Source organism: Mesocricetus auratus, unplaced genomic scaffold (assembly GCF_017639785.1).
Source record: "Mesocricetus auratus isolate SY011 unplaced genomic scaffold, BCM_Maur_2.0 Super-Scaffold_100676, whole genome shotgun sequence".
NCBI classification, from domain to species: Eukaryota; Metazoa; Chordata; class Mammalia; order Rodentia; family Cricetidae; genus Mesocricetus; species Mesocricetus auratus.
Window position 1 is genome coordinate 120,667,011 of NW_024429266.1, and position 27,554 is coordinate 120,694,564.

A 27,554-nucleotide genomic window follows, 5' to 3' on the forward strand; every position below is an offset into this window, starting at 1 on the left:
TAGTGATCACGCAATCAAGAGTCAGAGAGGAGTGTTGTGTCATGATAATGGTCAGCTCACCAAGAAGGCACCAATCTCATTCATATCTCATTCGCCAGTGACTGAGAAGTAAAGCAGAATCTGAGATAGCTAAAATGAGAAATGGATAGCTGGCTATATAATTATAGTTGGAGGCATCAACATACCTCCTCCAACCATATATAGAGCATACAGAAGCAAAGCTATAGAACTCAACACCATCAGCAATATTTAATTGTTGTCAAGTGACTAGTTCATTCAGTAACTGCCAAATATGCATTTCCTTCCAAAATATGCAAAGGATACATCCCAAGATAGGCTGACCCCCAGTCATAAAACATGCTTAAGAAATGTAAAAGAATTGAAATTGTGCAGAATGTGATCTCTAACTATAATGGAAGTAATAAGAAAAACCCAAGAGGCAGACCTTCAAATAAGTGGAAAGTAACACCACAATTCAATCATGAAGAGGAATAAAATCATGCTGTGTTGAGTGAGGATAAAGATGCAGTTTATCAAAGTTTCTGGTACTCAAAATGTACACTTTGCTCAGATGGGGTTGAGGGGAAAGTTTGTTGCACCTGAATGTGTATATGTATTTTAAAAAGTCAAAAATTAACTTTGAAAAAGAGCTAAACAAACCGAAAACAAGGACCATAATGTAAATAATAAAGGTAAGAGTAATAGTTGGTGACATTAAAAACCAAGATACATGGATGTGTTGTGTAAGAATGGACTATGTCTATGATGGCAGTCCTAGAAGGTGTAAAGCTTCTGTACTCAAAACTGAGTGACAATGCAGCTGCCCTACTATGCTTTATGATGCTGGCACAGAGAAGAAACAGACTAATTATATAAGAGTGAATCTTCAAGTGTTAAACCACACTTGACTGTTAGAAAAAAAATAAAGACAACAGAGTTGATTCTTTGAAAGATTCATCAGATTGAGAAACTTCTAGAAAATCACAAATGTAAGAAATGGGACATCATGTCACAGTAGCATGTATCAGAGGGACAATAAAATACTCAGAACATCTTTGTAGTAGTTACATTCCAGAGCTTAAATGAAATATACTTCACTCTCACAAAAATATACAACTTATCCAAACTGAAGCAATCTAATAGCACTATGACTACTATGTGATTAGAAACCTCCCTAATACAAATTTAAGATCCACATGGTGTGGCTGAAAATTGTAAAATAAGCAAATAAGCATTGGCTGTCTACCAATTCTTTTAGAGAACTGAAGGCTAATTTATGGAGCTAGCATTGTCTTGATGCCAAAAGCAGGCAAAGATAGAACCAGAAGAGATTACAGACCAAAGTCTTATAACTATAGATACAAAAACTCCCATCAGAGTATTAGCAAATAGTCCCTAATGATATGAATAATAATTCGAATAATAGACTTTAACCAGCTGGGAGTAACTCTAGGGATATCAAGATCACTGACTATTCTAAAGAATCAATCAATATGCCCACTATAATAACAGACTAAAGTAAGAAAATCACACAATATCATATGATTGATGCAGAAAGAACACTGAGAGCCACTCAGCAACTACCCATAGTAAAAATAATCTCAGATTGTAGGTTGGTCTGTTGATTAGATAAAGAGTATGTACAAAGAAAACCCTTCCAGTTAACTAAAGGACAAAAAGATGGATGCTTTTCCCTGCAATTGAGAACAAGGCAAGGATGTCATATCATACCTTCCTTGTTTGACATTCCTTTAAAAGTCCTAGTTGATGCCTCAATGGATGAACAAATTTTAAAAGCCTATCAGAAATACAATTTTCCCACTTACAAGTGACATTATTGTTTCTATGTAGAAAACACCAAAGAATCTATTCAAAGTTCAACAACTACTAAGTGAGTTTAGTAATGTTGTATTGTACAAGATAAACATGCAATCCCATTGTATTGCAGTATACTAGACAGAAAATTGAGGCAATGGTGTGTGTAAGTACTCTAACTAGGTCAAATGCAAAGATGTAGACTGAAAACTTCACCAACACTGCAGTACTCATGAGATGATTCCTAGAACCTCAAAGTGCAAGCCATCAGATAATGCACCCCTTAACTATGAGGACACAGTCTAGAAACACACTGCTAGGTGAACACATACTTGGAAGATATGTACACAATGATGCCATTTATGGTATGGCATCCTGGGACTGCCACTGTATGTACAGTCTGTTATTAACCAAACTGTTACTTGGTACATGTCCTTGATGTGCTCCTACATTCAAAGATACAACATATTAAAAACATTAGCTGTTCCTGAATTAATACTATCATGATTTTTTATGAGTGTACATTAGAGTTTTATATATTCTGTAATTTACATAGAAAAATAAGCAAAACCAAAAAGTCAAACCATTTTGAAAAAGACTTAATGACTGGTCTATTTGATTTTCAGACAATAGTCAAGACCAAGTGGTGCTGGTGAGAGAATAAATGCACAAGTCAGTCAAATAGAACAGTAAACCCAGAAAGGGACTCACAGGAAAACACCCAACATTGTCAACGACACTGCAAGAGCAATTCAGTGGAGGAAATGGGGCCTCATCAACAAGTTGTACTGGTGTATTGGATATCCATAGACAAGCTATGTAGACATAGCAATAAAACAACGCTGATGATTTACACTAATAAGTCATTGATTATATATTAGATTCCTGATTCATGGTATGTGTTAGGTCTTGGTCAAGCTTGAGTTGAAGTATAGTTGGCAGAGGTGCCCCATCCTGCATAGGCTGAACTGAGAACAGCTCCCTGGCCATCTCGTGGGACTGAGGGCTCTGTTGAAATCTTACATTTGCAGGTGCAGCTTTTGGGGTCCTTGAAGGAACGGTGTCTTAGTTAGGTTCTCTATTGTTGTAAAGAGACACCATGACCACAACAACTCTTTTTTTTTTGGTTTTTACGAGACAGGGTTTCTCTGTATTGTTTTGGAGGCTATCGGTCCAGCCTGGCCTCGAACGCACAAAGATCCGCCTGCCTCTGCCTCCCGAGTGCTGGGATTAAAGGCGTGCGCCACCACCGCCCGGCTCACAACAACTCTTATAAAGGAAAACATTTAATTGAGGGAGGGAGCTTACAGTTTCAGAGGTTTAGTCCATTATTTTCACGGTGTGACATGGTGATGTGTAGGCAGATATGGAGCTGGAGAAGGAGCTGAGAATTCTATATCTTGATCTACAGGTAACAGGAAGTACACTGTTTTACTGGACATAGTTTGAGCATAGGAGACCTCAAAGCCCACTCCCACAGTGACATACTTCCTCTAACAAGGCCATATCTACTCCAACAAGGTCACATCTCTTTTTTTGGGGGGGTTAGAGACAGTTTATTTGTGGCTTTGGAGACTGTCCTGGAACTAGCCCTTGTGGACCAGGCTGGTCTTGAACTCACAGAGACCCACCTGCCTCTGCCTCACAAGTGCTGGGATTAAAGGCATGTGTCACCACTGTCCTGTAGTCACATCTGTTAAAAATGCCACTTCCTTTTGGGGGCATTTTATTTTAAACCATGACAAATGGTTTGTCTTCCATGTCAATAATCTTGTGAAGTTCAATTTCCTAATCTACCAGAGCACATAGGAAGGCAGGACAAGGGGTGAGCTACTTGAGTCAGAAACTGGAAGTGCATATACTATATTGGAGGCTGCTAGGGAGAAAGACAAGGCTGATGAGATGTTCATGTAAGCTTTTCATGTGATACCTACAATTTGAGATATAGGTAGCTTAGAAACAGATAAAAATTTAACCTTCGGAGTCAACCTTGGGCACAGAGTCATGAAGATGAGCAAGTCATGATTCTTTTCCTTAGATTATTGCCAGCATATGACCTACTCTACTTATTTTATTACCAGCAATGCATAATTTGAGTCAAAGGGGGGAAAGTTCTGTATTTCTAAGCAATCGGTTTCTAGCACATTTATTTTTGACCACAGAACACGTGCCATTGAAGGCCCAGGGTTAGTGTGTCATATTTTGCCTAGCATTCATGGTGCCTTTGTATGCACTGTATCTCTGAGTTCATTCCCACCAAGTTTTTATAATGAACTTAAAAATCAACCCTGAAGTTTCCCAGAGGAATAGTAGGTAGGTTTATACATGAGTCATCTAGCAGATGGTGAGACATAAATATGTGCATGCTTTGTGGACATCAAGTTGTTTCAAGGTAGCTATGTATTAGAAAATTTCCCTTAAATGTTGGGGGCGGTGTGAGTGTCTGAATTAGTGAAAATATAAATTGTAGAAAACTTTTGAAATGCTTTCATGTAACTCTCAACTATTCATCTAACCAATGCACTCAAATAATTACATTAACATTATCAGATGTCTGTCAAGCAGAGCTTTAGAATTCTATTGGAAACAATGGCTCTTTAATCTTGTCTGCAGCACTACTCTGTTGAACAGACTCATTCTTTTTTATGGATAAAGAACCATCCAGAATTTTCCTCTTAGAATTGATGATCTCACTGTCTAATGATCCACTGAATCAGATTAATCTGTAAATAGACTTTGGGGACAATGTAAGCGCTCAGTATGCCCAAGAGGCTATGCTTTAAAACATCCCATCTCTGCTTTATCTGATCACTGTTTGGGCTTAGATGGTTCACTTCTTAATGGAATAATGAACTGTTTAAATACTAACACCACTCTTACTCATGGTTCTTTCTGCTGATTTTGTCGGGCAGCCCAAGTAGTGATTGGAACCCAGAGCAAATTTGCCTTGTGGAAAACAACTATTGTTGTATAAAAGGGTATAGGTTGGTTGGGATAAATTCAAAATGAAACAAAATATAAAGGAGTAGGAGAATCAAATGCCATCCTAAAAATCACGAGAGAAAAGATAGAAATGGTATGTAGAAATAATATGTATTCTCTGATAGAAGCAAGAAGAAATAGCCTTGTATGTAACGAAGAGAAGCAGGTGCCTTTAAACATGATGCAAAGGAGACAACACAGAGAAAACAAGTGCCCAGCAAAGGGATTAAAGTCCGCATTCAAGTACAGAAACGACTCAGGGAAAACAGACTAAAAGACAGTGTATCAATGTGACAAAAATGTTGAGAAAAGGGAGGTGGAGCCCATAGAAGAAAAACCAACGAAAATAAATGAGTCATAGGTAAATAAAATTGATTACAAACGAAAAACCCACCAAAGCCAAGTCCCAACTCTCGACAGTATACAGTACATAAATATCAAAACTTAATTAAAATTTAATAGGTCTGTGGCTAAGTTGTTATTTGTGTATATTTCATACGCCAAATATCATTCTTGGAAAGAATTACTCAAGCATATGTTTTGACAAATCAAAAAATATATCCAAATAAATTCTGTAGGCTGTAATTTTCTGTACATTGTGGCTATTAGAATATATAAAATTTGGGTAGCCTTAATTGAGATTTTTAAAAAAGATTTAAACAAAATCTTAAGGATAGTAAAATTAAAAATATCAATATTTTGTATCTTTTTTCAAAATAAGAATGTTTTAATAATCTTACCAGAGAGAGCATGATCAAGAAACAATATATGCATATATTAAAATATTATCAAAGCCATTATTTTATACATTGCTGTATGCTAACAAAAATTAAATAATATAGCACATAAAGAAAAATACAGTATGGTTTTTTGTTTTTTTTTTTTGTTTTTGGTTTTTACCAGACAGGGTTTCTCTGTATTATTTTGGAGGCTATCGGTCCAGCCCGGCCTCGAACTCACAGAGATCCGCCTGCCTCTGCCTCCCGAGTGCTGGAATTAAAGGCGTGTGCCACCACCGCCCGGCTAACAGTATGGTTTTTTAATTTATTTATTTTTCAGTTTAAATTTAGATTAGGAACAAGGTTGCTTCACAAGTCAGTTCCAGGTCCCTCTCCCTTTCCCTCCCCTCCTCCCGTGCCCTCCCCCCCAACCCCCTCATTATCCCCTCATTTCCCCAGGGAGGGTGAGGCCCTCCATGGGGGTGTCCATAGATTGTCATTTCATCCAGGGCAGGGCCTAGACCCTCCCCCCAAGAGTTCAGGGTGAGAGTGCGTCTCACATTGTTGGATGGGAGTCCAAAGTCCGTGTGTATACTCTGGATGAGTACTGATCTACTGCCCAAGGCACAATAGATTATCTAGGCCTCCTCACTGACACCCACATTCAGGGGGTCTTGATCAGTCCCATGCTGGATTCAATATTTTGTATCTTATTGGTGTATGTTAGCATGATAACATTTTAGATTATTGTCTTTAAGAAAGTGTACTATTGAAGTTAGTTCTGTTTGTTTGTCTTTAATAAATGTAGCTTCTAGGAAAGTTAAAATGCCACATAGCTGTCATCTGTTCTATTGTACAGTGTTGCTCTAGAGTGTACATTATGATTCTAAAAAGAGCCACTGGGCACCAAAGCCAGGTAAGCAGGAATAATGAAAAATGCAAAACAGAATACAAGAGATGGAAGAGAAACTTTCAGGCATTGAAAATACGATTGAGGAAATACATTCATTGGTCAAAGAAAAATTTAAATCCAACAAATCCTTAACACAAAACATGCAGGAAATCTGGGACACTATGAAAAGACTGAATCTAAAAAAATAGTTCCCTAGCTACATAATAATCAAACAATAAACATACAGAATAAAGAATATTAAGAGCTGCAAAGGAGAAAGGCCAGGTAACATGCAAAGACAGACCTATCAGAATTACACCTGCCTTCTCCATGGAAACTCTGAAGGCCAGAAGGTCCTGGTCAGATGTTATGCATACATTAAGGGACCACAGATCCAGCCCAGACTACTTTACCCAGCAAAGCTTTCAATAACCATAGGTGGAAAAAGCAAGATATTCTATGATATGTTCTGCATATCTCCCTGTAAATGGCTTGTTTGCTTAGTGTGATGTCCTCTAGGCTCATGTAGAGTTTCATAAGTGGCAGTTTTCTTTTATAATATGATGTATGTATCACATTTTTGTCACCTATCAATGGGAGTGAGCTGTTTCTAAACATTGATTTCTGTGAATAAGATTTTACATATACATACCCACACACAGACCTACACATAAACATTTAAATTAAAAAAATAAATCTTTAAAAGAAAAAAAGATATTCCATGATAAAATTAAATTTAATCAATACTTGTCCACAAACCCAGTCCCACAGAAAGGAAAACACCAACACAAGGAAGTCCCCTAAATCCACAAGAATACAGGAACTACATGGACTTACAACAGCAAATCTCAAAGAAGGGAATTAAACACTCAATAACATCACCAACAATGAAAACAAAAATAACAGGAACTAGCAATCACTGGTCATTAATATTCATTAATATAAATGGTTTCAATTCACCTATAAAAAGACACAGGCTAATAGATTGGATACGAAATCAGAATCCATCCTTCTGCTGAATACAAGAAACACACCTCAACCTCACAGACAGACATTACTTCAGAGTAAAGAGTTGGGAAAAATTTTCCCAATCAAATGGACATAAGAAACAAAACAGACTTTGGACTAAAATCAATCAAAGAAGATGAAGAAGGGCATTTTATATTTATCACAGGAAAAATGCATCAAGAAGAAATCTCAATTCTCAAATCTATGCCCCAAACACAAGGGCTCCTGCATTTGTAAAAGAAATATTACTAAAGCTTAAATCACAGATCAAGTCCCACACACTAATAGTGGGAGACTGTCTCACCACTGGACAGATATTCCAGACAGAAGCTTAATAGAGAAATAAGGGCAATAACATGTCATTATTCAAATGGACTTAACAGACATCTATAGAACATTCCATCCAGACACAAAAGAATATATTTTCTTTTCAGCACCTCATGGAACCTTCTCAAAAGTAAACAACAAAGCAAACCTCAACAGATACAAAAAATTGGAATAAACATCACCACAACTTAAAATTAGAATTCAACAGCAACGTTAATTTCAGAAAGCCCACAAACATGTGAAAATTGAAAAACGATCAACAGAACCAATATTGGATCAAGGAAAAAATAAAGAAATAAAAGACTTCCTAAAATTTAATGAAAATGACCACACAATATACCCAAACTTGTGGGACACAATGAAAGCAGTGCTGAGAGGAAAGTTCATAGCACTAAATGCCTACATAAAGAAGCTGGAAAAACCCCACACTAGTGAATTAGCAGATCAACTGAAAGCACTACAACAAAAAGAAGAAAACTCACCCAAAAATGAGTAGACAGCAAGGAAAGGTCAAATTGAGGGCTGAAATCAATAACATAGAAAAAAGAAAACAATGCAAAGAATCAATGAGACAAAGAGTTGGTTCTTTGAGAAATTCAACAAGATAGACAAACCTTTATCCAACTAACCAAAAGACAGAGAGAGAATGTCCAAATTAACAAAATCAGAAACAAAAAGAGGGGCATAACAACAGACAGGAAATCTAGAGAATCATCAGATCATACTTCAAAAACCTGTACTTCACAAAATGGGAAAAATTTAAGAAGATGGAAAATTTCCTAGATAAGCACCTCATGCCTATATTAAATCAAGAACAGATAAACAACTTAAACACACCTATAACCCCTAAGGAAATAGAAACAGTTATCAATAGTCTCCCAACCAAAAAAAAAAAAAAAAGCCCAGGCCTAGATGAATTCTACCAGAGGTTCAATGAAGATCTACTACCAATACTCGTAAGATTATTCCACACAATAGAAACAGAAAGAACATTGCCATACAGTAACCAACAGCCAACATCAAACTAAATGAGGAGAAACTCAAAACAACCCTACTGAAATCAGGAACAAGACAAGACTGTCCACTCTCTCCATATCTATTCAACATAATACTTGAGGTTCTAGTTAGAGCAATAAGACAACAAAAGGACATCAAAGGGATACAAATTGTAAAAGAAGAAATCAAACTCACTATTTGCTGATAATAAGATAGTTTACATAAGTGTCCTGAAAAACTCTACCAGAGAACTCCTACAACCAATAAACACTTTCAGTAATGCAGCAGGATACAAGATTAACTCAAAACAATCAGTAGCCCTCTTATATACAGATGACAAACAGGCTGAGAAAGTAATCAGAGAAACATCACCATTTACAATAGCCACAAATAGCATAAAATATCTCTAAGTAACTCTAACCAAACAGTGAACGATCTGTATAACAAGAACTTCAAGTATTTAAATAAAGATATTAAAAGAAGGCACCAGGAAATTGAATGATCTCCCATCCTCTTGGTAGATAGAATCAACATAGTAAATATGGCAATCCTACCAAAAGTAATCTACAGATTCAATGCAATCCCCATCAAAATCCCAGCACAATTCCTCACAGACTTTGAAGGAACAATACTCATTTCATATGGAAAAACAAAAACTCAGGATATCCAAAACAATATTGTATAAGAAAGGATCACCTAGGGGTATCACCATCCCTGATTTCAAGCTCTACTCTAGAACAGTAGTAATGAAAACAGCTTGGTATTGGCATAAAAACAGACAGGTGGTCCAATGGAATATAATTGAAGTCCCTGATATCAACCCACACACCTGTGAACACCTAATTTTTGACAAAGAAGCTAAAAATATAAGATGGAAAAAGGAAAAAAATATTAACAAATGGTGTTGGTATAACTGTCTGTCAACATGTAGAAGAATGCAAATAGATCCATATCTATCACCATGCACAAAACTGAAGTCCAAATGAATCAAAGCCCCCAGTATAAATCCATCTATACTGAACCTCATAGAAGAGAAAGTGGGAAATACACTTGAACACATAGGCACAAGAGACCACTTCCTAAATAAAATACTAGTAGCATAGACACTAATAAATGGGACCTCCTGAAACTGAGAAGCTTCTGTAAAGCAAAGAACATGGTCAACAAGACAAAATGGCTCCCTACAGAATGCGAAAAGATCTTCACTAACACCACATCTGACTGATCTCCAAAATATACCAAGAACTCAAGAAACTATAAATAAAATTGCCAAATAATCCAATTAAAAAATGGGGTACAGACCTAAACAGAGAATTCTCAACAAAACAACCTCAAATGGTGGAAAGACACATAAGGAAATGCTCAAATCCTTAGTCATCAGGGAAATGCAAATCAAAACCACTCTGAAACTGGGTTTATTTTCCTGAAATTTTGTTAATAACATATGGTTTCCTTTCACATCTGACCTTTTGCAGAATGTTGATGCTGGGGCCATCTTATAACAGTCATTGGAGACAACTTCTGTGTTTTTCAGGATTGGGGGAGCCAGTTATCATGATATTGTAACTTGAAGTTTACTATGATGAGGGTATTTACAAATAGAAATTAGTTGATACTGAGAGTCAGCATTCCTCTCTCCTCCAAAAGCATAACCTCTGAAACAATTTTCTAGCAACCAGAATATAAATACCAGAAAATGTTTCTCAAATTATCTGTAGTTTTGAAGTTTTCAAATGGATGTTTACTTTTCTTCTACAAATATTAAAGAAATTTTTATCTTTTTAATATTTGTATAGAACTGAAAAATGAAAGAATAAACATACTCATTTCTATATACTAAAAAAACACTCTGAAATTCTATCTTACATCTGTCACAATGACTAAGATCAAAGACAGCAATGACAGCTTATGCTGGAGAGGATGTGGAGAAAGGGGAACACTCTGCTACTGTTGGTGGGAGTGCAAGCTTGTCCAGCTGGTGGGGAAATCAGTATGGCGATATCACAGAAAATTAGGGATCGACAAAGCTCAAGACCCTGCAATACCTTTTTGGACATATACTCAAAGGAGCACACTTACACCAAAAGGACATTTGCTTATCTATGTTAATAGCAACATTATTCGTGATAGCCAGATCTTGGAAACAACCTTGGCTACTCAGCGGTAAGAACCAGTGGCATCCTAAAATTCACAGGACAATGGACAGAGCTAGAAAAAAACATCCTGAGTGAAGTAACTGAAAACCAGAAAGACAAATATAGTATGTACTCAATCGCAAGATACCCAGCCTACAATCCACAATCCCAGAGAAGCTAGAACCCTCTTCCAGAAACAGGTAGAAGCAAATGCAGAAATCTACAACTAACCATTGGGCAAACCTCCTGGAGTATAGTTGAAGTGAGGGAGAAGTAATAATATGAATAAAGGAGTCAAGACCATGATGGGAAAACCCCCAGAATCTGCTAACCCAAGCAAGTGAGAGATCACTGATTCATGTGTGACAAATGGGGAACCTGAATAAGACCAAATTAGACTTCCTTAATATAGGTGACAATGGTGCTACTGGGACAATATATGAGGTCACTGGCAGTGGGTACAAGATCTAACTCTAATGCACAAATTGGCTTAGTGGAGCCCATTCTGTATGGAGAGATACCTTGCTCAGCCTAGACACAGGGGTAGGGGATGGACAGGTACCTTGGTCCTGCCTCAATGAGATGATGAGACAGAATTAGTAGACTTCCAAGGGGAGGCCTTACCCTATCTGAGGAGCAGATGGGAGGTGGGGGGCTGGGGAAAGCAGGAGGAGAGAAAGTAAATTAATTTTTAAAAAAGCCAAAAAAAAAAAGAATGAAAGAAAGAAAGAAGCTGACTACCAAGCCTGAGGACTTGAGTTCAAACCCCAGGACCAACCTAGTAGAAGGGAAGGAAGGAAGTTCCACAAGTTGTCTTCTAATTTCATGCGTACACTACTCCCCGACTCTAATAAATGTAATGTAAAAATAGGCAGCTTTTGAGCAGAAGGGGAAATAAATCTTCATTAATGTCTTTTTTAAAACGTATATTCAATGTGAAATTGACATGCCTAGATGGTAGCATTCAACCATGTTCTTTGATTAAAAATTAGTGTGTAAGTAGGGAATGAAAATACCAATTCAACAAACAAGAAAATTTATGGTGAGAAAAATAACAAAGCTTGTCAAGCCGGGAGTCAGTTCAGTGAAAAGGCAAAGAGACTCACCGATCCTCAAGAGAGCAGTAGCCCATGAGCAATGATGCGATGATCGAATGCTGCATGCTGATCCTCTCCTATACGTTTCCTCTAGTCACATAGTGACTGGACTAGTTTACCTTCCAAATAGCAAATGCTAGTGAGGACACCACTCCCTAGGTTGTAAATCTGTTCAGCAGTGCATAACCCTTTTGTCCACATCCTCACCAGAATCTGTTGTTTGCTTTCTCAGTGAAATACTCTACTTAGACAGGATAGACCCTCACTGTAGTTTTAATTTGCACTTCTCATGGCTAGTGAGCTTGAACGTCTACGTCTCTGTGTTTGCTGGTGGTTTCTATTTCAGCTTTTGAGAACTGTCAGCTTCCTTAGCCTGTTCTTTGATTGGGGCACTTGAGTTCTTGTTCTGTAGTTTTTTGTGTCACCCGAGAGATGCATATAGTTCATAATATTTTTTCCATTAAGTAGGATGTCTCTTCCCTCATGTAAAAGCTTTCTTTGGATATGGATTGTTTTATAACTTCATGATGTCTCACTTGTCATGAGTTGACATAGTGCTTGGCTATACGTGTATGCTGAAGTGTTTCCCCTACTGTCTCTGCTAATAGTTTCATAACTTTTATAGTTGGAAAGTGAGGGATCTACTTTCATGGCTCTGCCATGGTGACAAAAACTGTATAGTGCTGTCATCAAAATAGACACATGGACTTCTGTTCAGGAGACTCAGAAATAAATACACATACAGCTGTCTATTTAAGTTTTTCTTTTCATTTTCAGATTATATTAAAATTACATTATTTTCCTTTCTCTTTCCTCCCTGCAAGCCCTCTCACATACCCTTCCTTGCTCTTTTTCAACTCATGGACTTACTTTTCATTGATTTTTGTTATATACATGTATGTATATGCATATACATATTTCTAAATACAACCCAATCAGGTTGATAATGTTACTTGTATGCAGTTTTTCAGGGCTGACTATTCGGTATTCAATAGCCAATAGGTATGCTCTCCCTGGGGAAGAATATTCATCTTACTCTTAGCATTTCTTAGTTGCCAGTAGCTCTTTGCATAGGGTTGCAGCCTCATGGCTCCACCTTCCACTTCAGCACATCTATTATTGTCTGTGCTCAGCTCGCGTTTAGGCTGTCATGTTAGGAAGACTTTACGAACATAGCTTACAACTTTACTAGACTCACAGCAAAATTCTGATCCTTTGGCTCTTACAGTCTTTACACCCCATCTTCCTCAATGCCCATGGACATTTAGGTGAAGGAGTTATTTGTAGATACATCCATTGAGACTGAACTTCACAACTCTGAATTTTGATTGGTATGGTTTCCTGTAATGGCCTCCATCAGTTGCAAAGAGAATTTTCCTTGATAAGCAGTTCAGACTACACTTATCTGTGGATATAAGGCCAAATATTTAAAGTATAAAGAGGGATTATAATGGTCTAGTAAACTAGTGGTTGTAGGTTCTCCTCTAAGATCCAAAATTCCATTAGCACTGAGTAGTTAGAAAAGTTTCCAGTAGTAGGCACAGTTTCTCTGTTGTTTAGTGTCTCTTAAGTCTAATTATGTATCAGTTAGTTACTGCTAAGGTATGTGTGCCACTATTGTGCCCTTAGGGTGAGCCTGCCATGCTAGTTGTGGCTTATAGGTGCTATAGTTGGGTAGGACATTTGTTGCCTTCTTCCTTTGGAAGCTTGCATGGTGTCTTCTGGTACCATGAAAACTAGTTCTCATGGAGAATGCATTCAGCTCAAGTCCAGCCCAGGGGCCTTCCTGAGTCTGAAGTGCATGGTATCTTTTAGCTGCCTAAATTTTGACAAAAGATGCTGTAAACATCCTTTGGTAAATGACAGCTTCTTTAAAGCATAATGTTGATAAAACTGGATAGACCTCTCACTCTGCCAAAAAATTAATATGAGCCTTAATGTTTGAAACTAGTAGAGAAAATATAAAACAAACAAACAAAACTTAAAGATATAGGACTAAGCAGGGACTTTCAAAAAAGGGTGCTGGTAGCACAGGGAGTAATCCCAGAAATTGGTAAATGGAATTAAGTGAAATTAAAATGATTTTGCACATCAAAGAAAACAATTTCTGTGGGGAACAGCCTATGAAATAGGGGGGAAGTCTTTACCCACTACATGTTGGACAGTGGGTTAATACCTGGAATACAAGAACTGCCTAAATTAAATACTAGGGGAAAATGTCCAGTAGGTACATGGACTACTAAGCTGGATAGACAGTTTTCAAAAAAAAAGATACAATCAGCTAATAAATACCTGAAAAAGTGTTCATCCCAAGCCATCAGGGAGATGTAGTAAACTTCTTTGAGATCCCACATCACTTCTATCAGAATGGTTGTCATCAGAAAAAAAATGACAGCAAATGCTGATGAGAATGTGGGAAAAGAGAAACACACATATGCACACACACACGGAGGAAAGTAAATTTTTGCAGCCATTATGGAAATTAATATAGATGTTTCTTAAAAAATGAAAAGTAACCCTACATATGACCCTGCTATACCACTCCTGGTTATATACCTAAATGACTAAATCCTGCTACAGAGACATTTATTTGTAATTTTTATTTTTAGAAAATTATATATATACATATACATATATATGAGTACTGTGTTTACTTCATCTCTATCCCTCACTTTCTCCCTCCCACCCATTTTTCCAATTTCTTCTTTTATACCACTGGTGTCCCATTGTTCCCCCCTCCAGAGCTATTTGTACATACACATTAATTGCTTTAGGACTCACAACAGCTGAGAAATAAAACCACCCTATAGTTGTGTATGGTTCCTTCTAGATGTTCACCAGTAGATAAATGGATAAAATGTGGTACATATAAACACTGGAATTTTATGCAAACGCAAAGAAAAATGAAATTCTTATTTTTTTTAAAAAATGGACGGAAGTAGAAGTCATCATTCTACTCAATGCCAATCAGACTCAAATGCCATATGTCTCTGTCATATGTGGAGTCTAGATTTTAATGTGTGTGCATGTATGTGTGTTGGGGGAGATCATGAAACTAAAAAAGAGAATCTACCAAGAGATTAAGAGATCTTAAGGGAGAGGACTGTACAGGAGGGTAATAGAATACTGGAATATGTATGACTGAACAGCAGAAGGAAGCCAATTAGGGAGGGGGTACCAGAGAGAGGGAGACGGGACCAGGAGGGCAGAGGGGAGGGGCAGGAATAACAAGAAAACATGTAGATACCATATGAAGCTCTTTGTATACTTAAATTGATTTAAAAACTAAAGTTTAATAGGGGATTTGCTGGGAGGATATTCTAGACAGACCCATAGGAGTTTGGTAGCGTCAGGGGCTCAGCTCTTTCATACTGCTCCTTTTTCCTGTTTTCTGTGTCATCCCTTCAGTTTTAGTGAATAAGATACTAGAGAAGAACCTTATCCCAGGGGAAGGATGGATACAAAGGCATGCCACAGATACTTTGGAAACCACTGAGGCATTTTTTATTCTTTCTGGAGAATTAAATGTCCTCCCTACTCCCTGCCTTGTAAGACTCTTAAATTCTCAGCCTCTGCCAACAGAGATTTTATACATTTTTTTAAAAACCCAGGAGCAAGTTGAAAGTCACTTGTCAGAATGAAATAGAATCGCTGTGCCACCTTGGGCTCCTCCTGTCGACAGTTTATTGGCTGCCTCCATTAGGCACGCTACAGAATAAATCTGCGGTTACTTTCTAATTTGCATTCTTCTCATTTTTGTCTTTCCCCAGCCCATTAAACTCACCTTGCTTGGTTTCTCCTCCCTGTAGCTGGGCTCCCTTCCCTAAAGCTACAAACTGCTTCCTCAAGGCCCTAGACAGGATCAACCCAGTGAATCTAGTTTCCTGTGTAAAAGACTTTCTGAAACATCGGCCCTTCTTAAGCTACATCGTGTATCTGCGTTTGCTGTTACGCGAAAGGATAAACAGTGTGATGTGTCACCTAGAACCTGAGATGAGGAAAGTGAGAATTTTGGGTTAAATTGTTGTTTTTTTCCCCCCTTACTCTGTGCTCCAGGTTACTCAATCTCTTGGCGATGCACTGTGCTAATGTTCAACTGGGTTTGGGGAAGCATTGGCCCAGTGGTTGCTTACTAAGGCAGTTCCTACCAGACATCACAGTACTTCCCAGCATACAGTGAGTACCAGATAGTGCCACATTGGGATGTGACTGCTCTTTCTCTTGCTGGGCTTAAGGCTCCTTACAATGGAGTTTATTAGTCAAGTGGATCTACAGTCAGTCTAGAAGGGTAACGGGATACATGAAAAGTCGTCATTGTGAGGTAAGGGAAAGGGTTTACAGCAGAGACATAGAGGAGAGAGTGGGAGGATGGGTCGGTCAGAGGAGCTCACAGCTGGGTTGGGGCAGGAGGAGCAGATAAGATGGAGTGGGCCCCCTGGAGCTGTCTGCCTTCTGCACCTGAGCCACACTATTTTTGGTATCCTGATGGTTTAGTTTACCTGTGATTTCCCTCATGGGGTTTTTGATATTATTGGAAAAAGACCCATGTGATTCTGTTCCTGTCTCTGTTTAGTCAGAAGCATTTCATGCTTTCAAAACCAGCTTAAAAATAAGCTAGAGTGAGGAGGACGTTTTAGTTTTCGTTTCGGCAGAGAAGACTTTGCAGTGTCCCTGGAGTCTATTCTGCCCGCGTTCATGACTGAAGAGCAGTTCACGTCTGCTTTCTCAGGGGTGGCCAGAAGGTTGCCACCCGACTGAGCTGGGATGAGGCAGTGCAGAGCCCCGCTGTGTTCCCAGGGAAGAGAGAGTAAAGGGAGATTCTAGGAGGCAGAACTGTGGACACTCTGTGCTTGCCCTGGTTTTGCTTCTGCTGGGCCCCCTTTGTTTTTGTTTTCTTTTTGTTTTTGTTATTGTTTTGTTTTTGTTTGTTTTTACGAGACAGGGTTTCTCTGTATTGTTTTGGAGGCTATGGGCCCCATTTTTAACCTCCGCCCACACTTGTCTTTCGATTTTTGCTAGAGGGATTCTCAACCCATGAAGGAGTTATCCCACACATGTGTTTGGACAGAACCAAGGAAGCCAAGGGGTTAGCTAAGTGGCTCCTCTGTCCACAGCTGGTGGCAGCCCGGAGGAAGATGCTGCTTCTCCCATTCCTCACGGGGGTAATTCAGAAAATTAATGACAGCCCTTCTGAAGATCTTTCTAGAATCTAGCCCTGGTTGCCCTGTTTTTCATACATTTAATATTAGTGTTGTATTCAAGAGGTCAGAAGAGGGCTGACAGATACCATGTGAAGACAGGAGGGTGTCATTGTCTGGGGCCACACCGGGAGTATTGAGGTTGGTCATGTGGCAGAGGAAAATGCAGGTCTATGGATAAGAGCCTCCTTGTGGTTTTTCCGGAAAGGTACAGAAAAGTCAGGAAAAACAGGCTTAGATTGACCTGTCTAAAATGGGTTCTGGGATATCAGAGAGGCTCCTAGTTGTTTAGTGTCTAGCCTTTCAGTAGGGCTAGATGATAGTGACCTTGGCTGTAGGAGACTAATATGGGAGTTGGTTGAGGAATGTCAGTTCTGGATTCTTGGCTTTTGTCTGAAAAGTACACCCCAGACAGAAGGACTTCTCCTTCAGGGTTAGGTAACAACTAATGTAGTAGACTAAGATAAGGCAGCCGAGGGATATTATTGAGTTGTCTGGAAGAGACATGTCTAATACAAAACTACAGGGCAGGTGTCAAAATATTGTTTCTAAAAACTATAAAGCTATTGAAGTTTCCCACAAATATGGCAACTCTCTGATGCTCCATTCTCATTCCATGATTTACTCTCACTGCCTTTTGCTGTTTCCTGTGACCACTTCCCAATAAACTGCTCCCTTTCTAAATGGAGCCTAGACCTAAGTCACAAGTTAGAAGCAATTCAAGATGCTGCCCCAAGGCCCTGTTTCTACACTGGAAACCACAGGACCATAGGCATATATGAGTTGAACCCCAAGAGGCCTTATTTCTTTTTATAAGGTAGGATTCTGCCCTAGAGTCCTACTGCATCTGTCCATTACAGGTTCTCCTCTTGCAGTGTTTTCTGTGATGTGCTTGGCCATCCCTGGTCCTCCTCTTACTGTGTGTCCTGGATGTGCTTGGCCATCCCTGGTCCTCCTCTTACTGTGTGCCCTGGATGTGCTTGGCCATCCCTGGTCCTCCTCTTACTGTGTGTCCTGATGTACTTGGCCGTTCCCGATTCTTCTCCACTCTGTTGCCTGTGGTACATTTTTTTTTACTTAAAAAATTGAAACTAATCTTGCTCATACTTCCCACATTTTATTTTTGTGATTTTTTTCTTTTGGAATAGTAGTTCATCCTTTACTAATGAAATCAGTTATCAAACATGCTCTCAGTTTCTACTGAATATGATCGTGTGTTCATACTGAGAGTCACATGCTTCTTCTCTTACTTCACCATTTTTTTTCATGTGATTTCCAACATTCTCATTGCAGTTGTTAATTTTCTGTAGCCTACATATGATGTGATTTAGTATTATTGTCTCATGACTATCACCAAGTCTTAAGAATTTTTCCATTGTGTGTATGTGCATGGATCCTTAGAATTGATCTTTTAGAGCTGGTGGAGAAACTTAGTAGTAGGCTTCTTGTATAGCATGCATAAAATCCTGGCCACAAAGATTTAAAAATGTCCTTAAGGATGCATAGTTCTATAATTGCCAGGAGTTAATAATTCACTCTTATATGTAATTACAGCTATCATTAATTTGACATATAGTTGGATTCATATGTTTCTGTTTCTATACTTGAGAATTTCATTTATTTTAATATTAAAACATTTACGCAGGTTAATAGTGTAAAATATTTACAAATAGGAAATTATTCTCTCATATCTATCCTAATCTCCATATTCCTATTGCATCCACTATAGATAGTCATTTTCATGGTTTTTGGTCCTTTTTTTTGTAAAAATGATTCATTTTGTTTCTTACTGGAGAAGGAATAAAAGTATAAATTTAAATGCATACTGCCCTACTTAGATGTATATTGAAATTCATTCCTTTTAGCATATAGAGTTATTACTTTTGGGGATATTGCCCAGTGGTATAAGTGTCTAGTTTATGAACATATTGCAGGCAATTCAAGTTTCCAATAAGTGGTGTCAGTCTAATTATAGAAGAATTCCTCAAGACAGGGCAGCCAATGTTAGCCATGGGTAGCATGGCTCCTTTGGAGTTGCTGGAGGCTTACTTCTTAAAAAGACATGTAAGTGTAAAGTAAACATGCATCAGTGGGTTTATTTAATTGTTAAAGAAACCAAGAAAATAGTAAAATTATTTGAAAGATGTAAAACTTCTTGATTGTCAATTTGATCAGGTTGACAGATGCCTAGGACATGAGTAGGGATATGAGTGAAATGAACCTCTGGGTGAGCCTGTGGAGTGTTTCCAGAAACAGTTAAATCATAGGGATTTGAAGTAATGCATCTCCTGATAGATGGTATGATGATATTATTGAACATATGAACGAAGTGGGCTCTTCTTGGAAGAATCAGTCACTAGGGGTATGTCTCTGGGATCTTGTCCTTGTCTCTTCCTACATTTCACTTTCTCTCCTTGTCTGACACAGTGTAAGTTCTTTTCCCATGCCTTCCCTGCTGTGATGGATAAACTCAACAAAACCAAGAGCCCAAATCAGTGTTTTCTATCTTAAGTTCTTTATGGCAGGCATTCTGTCATAGTGATATGGTAAGTATCCAGCACAGAGACAATCCTAAGGCTGACAGATAATTAAGACCACCAGGAAAGCAGAAACGAATTTACTTAACAGACATAAAACTGTCAAGACTTGTCAGTATCTGCAAGGAAGTAATTAGTTGTATTTCATTTGATAAGGTTCTTTTTCTGTAGGCAAAAAAATCATGTAACACATCTGTTTTCTTTAATTTCAGGGCTATAAAATAGGTTCAACATAATGAAAATGGTGATGATGACTTGGGTTGGGCGAGCTACCCAGGATATCCACACAACTAACGTTTTTCCTTGGCAGTGTTTGTGGAGGGAATGGAAATGAAGATCAGGGGAAACGCAGCTCACTTTCCCCAAGACTGGCTGAAGTACAAACCAGATGTAGCTGCTTTGTGTTTTCTGCATTTTCATGTTCTCTTGAAAGCAAGGGAGAGCATGAGGGTCTTTTTTTTTTTGCATGTTTTGAAGCATTCACCACAGAACTCTGATGTGTTTCAGTGCTGTGTCAAATCACTGGGGGCACAGGTGCAAATGCCTCTTGTGTTGGTCCAGCAAGCCTTTGGGTTTTCTTCAAGAATGCACTCCCCAGTCTCTGCCCCTGCCTCGGTGGGTGGCTCTGGTGTTCCTTTCTATCGGCTGCAGTGCTGCTCTGGCCTTAGACTCATGTCCTACGTCTGTCTCCTGGCTGCTTTCCCCAGGTCCCTGAGGCTGAGTAGGTGAGTCTTCTTTGGGCACCTGTCACACCTTGTTTACTCCCTAGGTGTGGTGCATTGCTGTTTATTGTAGTGGCCAGAGCTACAAAGATATACCAGTAAATTTAAAAGAAGACTGGTATAAGCTATGAGTAGGATCCACTGAAGATTTCTGATGCCTCCTCTCACATCTCCAACTCCTCATTCATCTCTCTGTGTTAGGATCTGGAATGGGACCTGGCACACTGATGAAATTTAATGCATGATTATTGAATGAGAAAATGAAGGAATGGAGAGAAATGCCCAGGAAGTTGATTGTGAGACCTTTATGTAGTGGCTGCTGTTCTTGTTCTTTCCCCTGAAACCAGAACTTCATTAACATGTAATTAACATAGAAACAGACTTCATTAATAAAACCAGATCATATTAAACTCTGTGGTTAAGGCTTCAAAACTGTCCTGTATTCAGGGGCTTGTGAGTCTGTTTCCTGTTCCTAATGTGCTCTTGACTGATGGAAAAGCAGTTTGGGTGGACATTCCAAGGGGGTCATCATGGATGACGATGGTTGTTAACAGATCCGTTTGCTGTCACGGGTGTCCTTGATGAAGGTTCAGGGAGCCTTATGACCTTCATGCATCCTTCAGGCATAGCAAGCCAGGGTTTCTTCTGTGATGGGCTGCAGGTGGCAGGTGTTCAAGAAGTTAAGTCTTTCTATGTGCATACATGCCTATTCTCTACCTTCCTGTTACATGCATGGGCATAGCTGGTTTTGTCTCAGACTTGTCCCTACACACAACTCATGCTCCCTCAAGAGCCTTTGTTGAGTTAGAGAGGCATTCCTTCTGCATGGGTAGAGTGTTAAATTCCAAGCCTCCTCAGACAAATGTAATTTCACAGAATCAAGGCCAGGCTATGTCACAGTGTCTTGGTGCAAAAATAAAAATCCTTCTTCTGGGAAGAGCATAATCAGTGTGAGCCAGTGTCATTGTGTAAGTGTCCTGCTTTCAGATTAAATAAATACAGAAAATCTAGATTTCCTCAAAGATTGATATGCTCCTATTAACTGAAGTTCAAATAGTGTTCAGATTATTTTGACCTTGTATAGTATTATATATTAAGCTCTAAGATCCCATTTGGGACACAGAATTACATGTTGGAGCTTAGTTAAGTCTCCTAGGAAATGTCTCAGGTTTTCTGTGCTGTAGAACTACAAGTTTTAAAGATTATTAGGTATTTTGTAAAAGCCTCATGATCTCAGATGTCCGATGCTTATCCTATGACTAGACTATGTGTTTAACAGTTTTTATTTATTGCTTCAGAATGATGCAATCAGCAGATTAGGAGAGAGCTGCCATTGTAAAGACAATTGTTATACCCATAGATCCTAGTGTGACCATATGGGGAAGCAATGGATAATGGTGCAGAAGGAAGGGGTACCTGAGTAGGAGCCATGACTTGAGTTTCTGTGGGAAGAACAAGGGAGATCAGGGAAACAGGCACAGAATTGGCTGGACTGAATGAGTTCTATGGTCTCTGGAGCAGAGGACTGCTTAGATTTAACTCCATATGACCTGTTCCCTGGGTGATTAGGGAGTTGAGGGTCATAGAATTCAGGAATGTGAAAGCCCAATAGAGAGGGAATTGGGTGATCCTTGGTGCTAGGAGATGATAAAGGGATGGGAGGCCAAGGAAAAGTGATGAAGCTGGCTTGGTTGGGCACATAAAAGTTTGGCTGATGTCAAAGCACAGAGTTTCCGGAAGCTACACCCATGCTTAATAGGCAGGGATTCCATGTTGTTACAGAAGAGCCAGAAGACACAGAGGAACATTTCGTCATGTCCTACCTGGTTGTGTTCTATTAATGGGCTGGCTAGAATGCATTAATAATAAACTCAGAGTCACCAATAATATGTCAGTGTTGCATTATTGAAAACAAATTATTGAGCATTTTCCTTTCATATAGTTTAACGAAAAGTGAACCCAGATTTGACTTTCCTCTCTCTCTCCTCCCTCCTCTCTCTCTATGTCTGTGTTCTGTTGTTCCATGTCCATTTTATAAGTCTGAATCTATGCTTCTATGCCTTCCTGAATCTAAATGCTGTTGTGTGGATCTATCTGTCTATCTGCTCCTAGCTCTTGAGTCTGTGTGTGCATGAGTGTGCCCATGTGTGTGTCTCCAGAAAAGGGCTTTGCTTCCTCTTAAACTGAACAGCACAAAAAGTATCACATCAGGGAAGGAATAGGAATAGTTTACAGAAATCTTTAATACAATTTTACAAGAGATTTAGTTGCTGACTCTAACTGACCCCAAAGAACCCAGATAACAAACAGTATTATATTATAAACATCATTGTTTATCAAGCAATATCTATATGTTGCAGCCAATATTTATGATGGATATTAATTTTACAAGGTTGCTTTAATTTTAGTTTTGTTTTCAGCAAATGATTATCATGGCACACATACACATAGACATTATTTGCTGAGATAGGGGTGTGAAAGAGAACCTAGCAAGGTCACAGCCATGCTTTGGTTGGAAATGTTGATTACAAGGGAAATCTAAGGCAAGAAAGGTTGGTAGTTATATTTTTTTCTCAAAGGCAGGTTAAGCAACAGGCTGAATACTCAGTCAACCAATCTTAAATGGCCTCAAGGTGTATTATTAATTATAACTATGAGATCCAACAAAATGTTTTTTTAATGTAAGGGAATTTTTTAATATGATGTATTGTCACATATTGGCATGTTGATGATGACCTTTTGGCTAACCCAACACTACATTTGCAACATCATTTTCATTTGATGCTCACCTTTCACACTTAGCTCTCATGTCTGACATGTTTGCAGACTAGACTATCAATCAGTAAATATGTAACATAGTCTTTCTCAAATCTTGATATTATGGAAGAATAGCTTGATAGTGAGTTGTAGTCCCTGGAGATGGGCACTCTTGGGATGGGTATTTCCTTAGAATGGTATGTCGAAAATTGGTCTCAAGCAAGTTGAGCTCATAGAGGAGACTTGTGTCTGGATATCTTTGTGTTCTCTAAAATGGTATTACTGTTATTGAATAGATATCTTCATGGATACATGTGGTACTACCTAACATGTGGAGCTGATCCCTCTGCAGAGACTGGATACCCATGATGTTCAGCTATAATTATGCATATCTAGTGCTAACTTGCTTCTGTATAAATAAAAAGATCCATGATTTAGCCAAAAATTGTCTGCCAGGTATCTTATGGAGGCCTGTGATGCAGGTGGTGATGAGAGATGTCTAAATGTCCTGCTCTGCCTTCCCATATCCTGACTAGGGATGAAGAACACATTAGCTGTGATTCACTTGTACATTTCTATTTCATCCTTAGGGTCTAAGTCACAGAACTGTCTGTGGAACTCCCTCATTGATGGGCTCACTGGGAATGTCAAGGAGAAGCCACGGCCAACAATTGTTCAGGACACCCGACCCCCAGAGGAAATTCTGGCAGATGAATTGCCACAGCTGGATAGCCCAGAAGCTTTGGTGAAGACATCCTTCAGGTTTGATGGATGAAAATCCAGTTTGTTCCTTCTTAATTGTTTTGAGAGTTGTCATATTCTGTTTGGATGCCTCCTCTGGAGGCAGCAAATGACTGTTTCTCTGTGCTGTATAAATTAGCATTGATGGAGGATTGTTGGAATGCTAGTTGGACTTCCGGGTGGATTTCCCAGATGTTGTGGTTCATTTCTGTTGGTAGCTAATTGGTACTGGCATTTCCGTGCTGAGGCTCGGGACTCTGTAACGTCAGTAGCTTGACTTGAGTTAATGATGCTTTGGCCTCAAAGGACAATGATGCATCCGGATAAATGCCCAGAGATAAATGGCTGGTTGCTCTGCTCCTGGTGGGATCCATCAGCCCAGTGTCTTTGCTGTTCCTTGCTTGGGGGAGGTTTCTGCTTGTGAGAGACATAAGCACTGTCACTGAGGGAAATGAAATGTGATCTTGTGTCATTCCTCAGATGGCTGGCTGTTCTGCTCCTGTTCCCTTAGCCTGGCATCGCCCTGGAAAGGCCTCTTTCATTTTCTTTTAACCGTATGCTCCATTTTCATTACTACTCTATCTTTGATCTTCTCGTCCGTTTTAATAAAAGTTAATCTGGGTATGAATTTGTTATGAAAAAAGGATTTATTTTTTATGAGTGGGCCTTGAAACATTCAGTGCTACTAGTGTCAGAAATTGAGATTTCGCCATTCTTCTAGCTTCCTTTCCCTGCATCCTTTCGTCCTGTTACAGTTACTTTTGTGGTCCCACTTTTCTTGTGACTGTAAACTGTCATTTTCTCCAGATAGCTAGTGGAACATAGAAACTTCACTTCAGGCAACATGTAGACTTTATGAAGTGTTCTTAAGTAAGCTGTCTTTTGCAGAGAGGTAGTGTGTATAATGGCTTAGGTAAAGCCATTTCATTGTGTGCAGGTTCTTATGTAGACTGAATTATAGATGAGTCTGAACAGAAGTTTGAATAGAGGTTTTATTTGGATTTCTTTATGCAGCACGATGGCTACACTGGGGAGACAGGAACTACGGGCAAATGGTTTTCTTATTACTATAAAGGGTTTGGTTATTGCATCCCGAGGTTTTGAATGAAAGAGAAGCTCTCCCTGTGAGCCTGCATTTCTCCGCAAATAACAGCAGTAAAGGGTGCACATTGATTGGCTTTCTTTGTTCGTGTGGTCTTGCCTTGGTGTCCATCTGATCATATGCAGTGTATCCATAACCATGTCCTCCATCACAAACCAGGCTTATCGCCGCCTTTCCTTAGCAGCTGAAGGGTTACTCTCACAGAAGGACAGCTTGATCTGTGTGTCCATCTTCATCACCCAGTCTTCTTGTGGTCCCCTGAGCTTTTAAGTGGGAAGTGTATGTTGGTTGATGGCTCTTCACTGGATTTGCTAGTTACAGCCTGTGCCAATCAATGTTTTCATTCCTGAAAGAGATTCATGATAAATTATTAAGGTTGGGACTTCTTTCTGGTACTTTGTGAAACGTGACACAGTAGCAAGGGAATAGAGGACACAAAATTGCACCTTGTATCACCTGAAGCTAGAAAGCCACTGGCATTAGCCAATCATTTACTGGTGCCCTGTGTGCTATTCTGCAGCAATTTTTCAAAGGATGGTGGACTGCTGTGACCATGTTGAATGGAACATACTCCAGTGTGCTTATACAGTTGTAACCTGTGGGTATCAGGATCTGTTGTGAGTTGATTTTTTTTTTTTTTTGCACATAAATTTCCAAGTGTGGTCATAATGCTCCACTTATTTATTCATTGTTGATTAAACAGTATCAAGTTATCCTGTTGATAATACCACTTTTTAAAAAATGCCTTTTGAATTTCAAAGGAAGGAAAGAACCATAGATAAATTTTAAGTAATGCATCTATGAGTATTGATCCCCTGGGAACCTGACGCTTGGTCTACAATGTCTGTGACCTAGGGGGAAATAAGGCTTATATTTACGTAGTTATTTGCTTGTTTTTACATCCCAACCAAAATTTTCCCTCCCTCCTCTCTTCCCAGTGTCTCTCCACTTCCTTTATTTACCCCTTCCACTCTTCCTTCTGACTCTCCTCATAAAAGAGCGGGCCTCCTATTGATATCATCCAGTCGTGGCATATCAAGGTGCAGTGGGACTAGGCACCTCCTCTTCTATTAAGGCTGGATGAGACAACCCAGTAGGAGAAACGGGTCCCAAATCAGACAACAGAGTCAGAGACAGCCCCTGATATCACTGTTAGGAGTCTCAAAAGAAGACCAAGCTACACAACTGTAACCCATATGCAGAGGGCCTAGGCCTGTACCATGCAGCCTCCCTGGTTGTCGGTTCCGTCTCTGTGGGCTCCTGTGTTCCCATAGTTTGCAGCACTTCAGGGAAACACACACAGCTGGAGTCCTCGCCTGAGGTTCTGGAGGGTCTTGTTTGCTGAAAAGGAGCACAGGTGCTCAGGAACTGTCAACACCTGTCCTCCTAAGAACTCTAGTGTCATTGCTGTTGAGTGCTTCAGGATGAGTGACAATTTCGAGTGATCCTTTACTTTTTCTCCTCTTGGAACCCAGAGCCATGAAATACGGCTGCCAGCCCTTGTTGTCAAACACGATTCCGACTGCAGTGACAATAAGCCTAATGTGCCAGTCCTCAGGGATTCTTGGGGCTCTTTAACTTCGCAGAGGTGCCCCTTGCTTGCTGACAGCAGTTTGAGCAACAGCTCTAACCCTGCTCTGTTTTCTATCTCCTGCAAGAAAGGAGGGCTATGGTGTGTATGACATCCATGAAATCATTACCTGCCGTCACCAAATCCAAATATCTTCTTCACAGCGCTTTTGTTGTCCCTTGCTGTCACCCAGCCTCATTTGGCAACAAACATATTTTCTTACGCATGTTCAAATAAAGTGGATACTTAAAGGGAAGGGGCCAATTGCTTACATCCACCTTTCTCCCAAGCTTTTCTAGCTCTTTCCAAGCAGGTGGGCAAATACACACAAGTTACCTCCAGGACAAAGAGTGAGTGCCTTCTTAATATGTTCATTCAAATAGTTCTTTTAGACTGAAAGGATGGCATAGTATAAAGTCAAATTCTATATTCTGTTCCCAAAGATAGGACAAGTTCATGCATTTATGAATATTAGCACTTTTTCAGAAAAGTTTCAACAGTTTACATGTTTTGGTCTCTCCCAGGATCTCTGCTACAATAACTAATATCCTCATACTTTCAGGCATGATCCTGGTGGAAAGGAAACTAAAATGAAGAATTGATGTTACAAAGGCTTTCCTAATAGACTTGCTTGGGAGACATTAAGTCACAACAAGTAGAATTTAGCTAAGGAATCTCTGCATCCAAAATAGCCCAAAGATAATTATTTCGCTAACCAGGCCTGTTAGAGATAAGTAATATTTAGGCTGCTAGGATATAAATGTTCAGTAGGATTGATCAGCTGCTAGGCTCCATCCTAATAAAACAAGATGCCCCTGAGTTATAACCAGCCATTAGACCCATTTCTCCGAGTACATACCTGTAATAGGCAACTCAAGGAGGCAGTACAGGGTGATAATAGGCAGTTAAGTCCTGGCCTGCTGCAAAGCCCCTAGTGTTCTTAAGGAAAGCATAGT

The 27,554-nt window shown here is 39.2% G+C and overlaps 1 protein-coding gene across 3 annotated transcripts in view; it reads left to right on the plus strand.

Moving 5' to 3' along the window:
• The window catches only part of Pde1c (phosphodiesterase 1C), a 459,933-nt gene that overhangs the window by 166,453 nt on the left and 265,926 nt on the right, over nucleotides 1-27,554 (plus strand). For all 3 annotated transcript variants that reach the window (XM_040738289.1, XM_040738290.1, XM_040738291.1), the window contains one exon: nucleotides 23,776-23,947. In XM_040738289.1, coding sequence (XP_040594223.1) covers nucleotides 23,776-23,947 — 172 coding nt within the window. The remainder of the gene's footprint in view (nucleotides 1-23,775; nucleotides 23,948-27,554) is intronic.